The sequence below is a fragment of the Morus notabilis genome, unplaced genomic scaffold (genome assembly GCF_000414095.1).
Source record: "Morus notabilis unplaced genomic scaffold, ASM41409v2 Scaffold966, whole genome shotgun sequence".
In the NCBI taxonomy this organism is placed as follows: Eukaryota; Viridiplantae; Streptophyta; class Magnoliopsida; order Rosales; family Moraceae; genus Morus; species Morus notabilis.
The window spans coordinates 43,355-45,813 of NW_010364907.1; the positions used below are offsets into that span (position 1 = coordinate 43,355).

A 2,459-nucleotide genomic window follows, 5' to 3' on the forward strand; every position below is an offset into this window, starting at 1 on the left:
TATGAAACATACTGAATATAAAAATTTTGTAAAAAGTCTCAAACAACAAACACGCAAGAATACACGAATTCATAAAAACGTTGTTTCATTCCTGTAATGATAATGTTATTGATTTAATAATGCTAATAGAACAAGTTAGAACCCATATCCCATGCCCAATTGCATCTTCCACTTTTGTCTGCTGAATTCAATCTATCCGAATTATCAACCATTAGTGAAGAAGATTAAAACTCCAATTGTGCGTGTGGAAGTCTAAACAAGAAAATTAAGAGGGAAATCAGCTGATTAAAAAATACTTTAATAAAAATAAATCAAATTTTTTATTACAGACAATTAATTAGAGATAAAAGGAAAAGTAAATATGTGGAATATTACGATAAAAACAAATAAAAATTAACCATATATGTTCCGCAAAATAATCTATAAGGGCATATGCGGTTACATATATGTTTTAATTGGCATTTTTGTAATATTGTATAATAATCGATACTTTTAAAATTAAAGCTTTAATAATAGGCATTTTATGTTTTTGTTTGTTCTATTCAACATCCTTCTTCTGAAACCATGATTTATTATTTGTTTTGACGTATCACATTGTTTCCTTAATGGGAAAAACGAATTTTTTTAGGAAAAAAAAAAAAGGAGAGGAGAGGGGGAAAAAAAGAAAGGAAAACAGAGGGCATTATTACAATTCCATAAGGTATTCTGATAAGAAAAAAGCCCTTCTTCTTGCAAATAATTGGTAAAGCGATAAAGACCGATAAGATTTTGTCTTTTATGTTTTAAACTTATAATGCTATGTTCCTGATGGTAGATATTTAGAACATTAGCATATATGTCCAAATTAATAAATACTAACTTTGATCATTTCACAAAGATTTTAGTACTATTAATAATAAACAAAATACCATGAGTAGAAAGAAGCAGTACTTTATTTATATACAAGCGTCATTTCGGAAAGAACAATTGAGATAAAGATAACAACAAGCAGTATTAGAAATAAAGATAGTGAAAACACACCTGATGAAAAGGAAAAAATCACACACCAGTTGAAAACACACCTTCAATAAAAAAGAAAAAAAAAAGTCAAATGAAAACAAACTGGATCTTTAAGAACACATGTAGATATATAGGAACACAAAGGCAATCAGCTCAGCAACATCGTTTTGGGATGCAAAGGTGGCCGGTCATGTGCCAACTTTCGCCTCCATCGCATTGCGCATAAGGGCATGCCGGAATGTAGACTCTGTCGAAATGCAGGTTCCATGCTGCGTTCGGGTCTTGAGTCGAGAAGGGGGTCCAACTAGCAGTCGAATTCTCGTATCTACTATGCGTGATGCGATTGAACTTCTCCACGTCCTTATTCTTGTTTATGTCATCCGGGTCGATGTCGATAATGAAAATATCGCCATAAGGCCTCACAGAGTGCACGAAAATAGGCAAAGAGATAGGATCCACAGACACCGCAGCAAGATCCGCAGTCACAACAATGCTCTTTCCGTCCGGACTAAAGAACGGATGGTTGACATGCCCTGCAAGATCACTATCACTTCCTAACACTCTTACCACCACTGACGGATCATTCGCCTTCACTAGAAATACCGCAAAGTATCCTGGGTCAAGACCATTGTCACTTTCCGGTGCATCGTCTGGCTTGTCGCGGGTTGAAGAAAAGACTATCCAATCTCCCCTTGGGGACCATTGGCAATGTGTGTCAGTCCAAGCCCCATTTGTTAGCCTTGTTATTATGCCATCCCCATATTCGCCTAATTCTGCATTCTCCATTATGTATAGGTTCTTGTATTTCTTATCCCCTCCGTTTCTCGTAGATCGAAATACTAATTTCGTCCCTATTACATTAAGTTAAACAAATTCTAGTTCTATTAATTATATCACGTTATAACAGGAATTTTGAAAGGAATTAGAAGGAGCAAGTATAGCTAGGAAGTTGTTACCAGCTGGATTGGTGGATGGGAAGGCGTTGTTGGAAACTCTTGTTAGCTGTATACGATGTTTTGCGCCACGGGACACTTCGGGGATGGCGCAGATGTCCAGACTTTGGGCGGAGTTGAAAGAAGGTCCGGTGCATACATAGAGAATATCCTTTTCCTTATTTTGGTTCCAAACCGGCGAGAAGATGTTGTCGGGGCCTTTTCAAGACTGGAAACAGTTCAAGATATTACGCGAATAAGAATTTAATGTGATATCTAAAGTAGTCAAGGATTTAACATTTAACTGTAAATATGCAGTAGAAAAAGGTGTTAGCGTTTATGCCCTTAGGAATAAATGTAACAATATTCTTTGAGATATTTTGACTATTAATAAAGATTTTTTTATTTTATATATCTATGAATTGTCCTCTTTATGTTCATAATAGTTGAATGTATGATAAGCAAACTGAAAGTCTGAGACTGTCATTCTAAATCTTTAGGTCATGCATGTAATGTGAAGAACATGCG

General features: G+C 35.3%; 1 protein-coding gene across 1 annotated transcript; it reads right to left on the reverse strand.

Annotated features, from left to right (window-relative positions):
* Window positions 1-1,152: 1,152 nt before the first annotated feature.
* LOC21391923 lies at window positions 1,153-2,456 on the reverse strand. Its single transcript, XM_024171541.1, has 4 exons — window positions 2,439-2,456; window positions 2,184-2,235; window positions 1,956-2,150; window positions 1,153-1,850 (listed from the first exon to the last, which is right to left on the reverse strand). The coding sequence occupies exons 1-4, from the start codon at window positions 2,454-2,456 to the stop codon at window positions 1,153-1,155; spliced, it is 963 nt and encodes a 320-aa protein (XP_024027309.1).
* Window positions 2,457-2,459: the final 3 nt, after the last annotated feature.

What these genes read in the sequence shown, in the direction of transcription:
- LOC21391923 (XM_024171541.1), bottom strand. An exon ending in CACATTAAATTCTTATTCGC is followed by an intron (nt 2,151 to 2,183) that starts GTAATATCTTGA and finishes AGTCTTGAAAAG; the next exon opens with GCCCCGACAACATCTTCTCG. An exon ending in CCCATCCACCAATCCAGCTG is followed by an intron (nt 1,851 to 1,955) that starts GTAACAACTTCC and finishes TTAATGTAATAG; the next exon opens with GGACGAAATTAGTATTTCGA.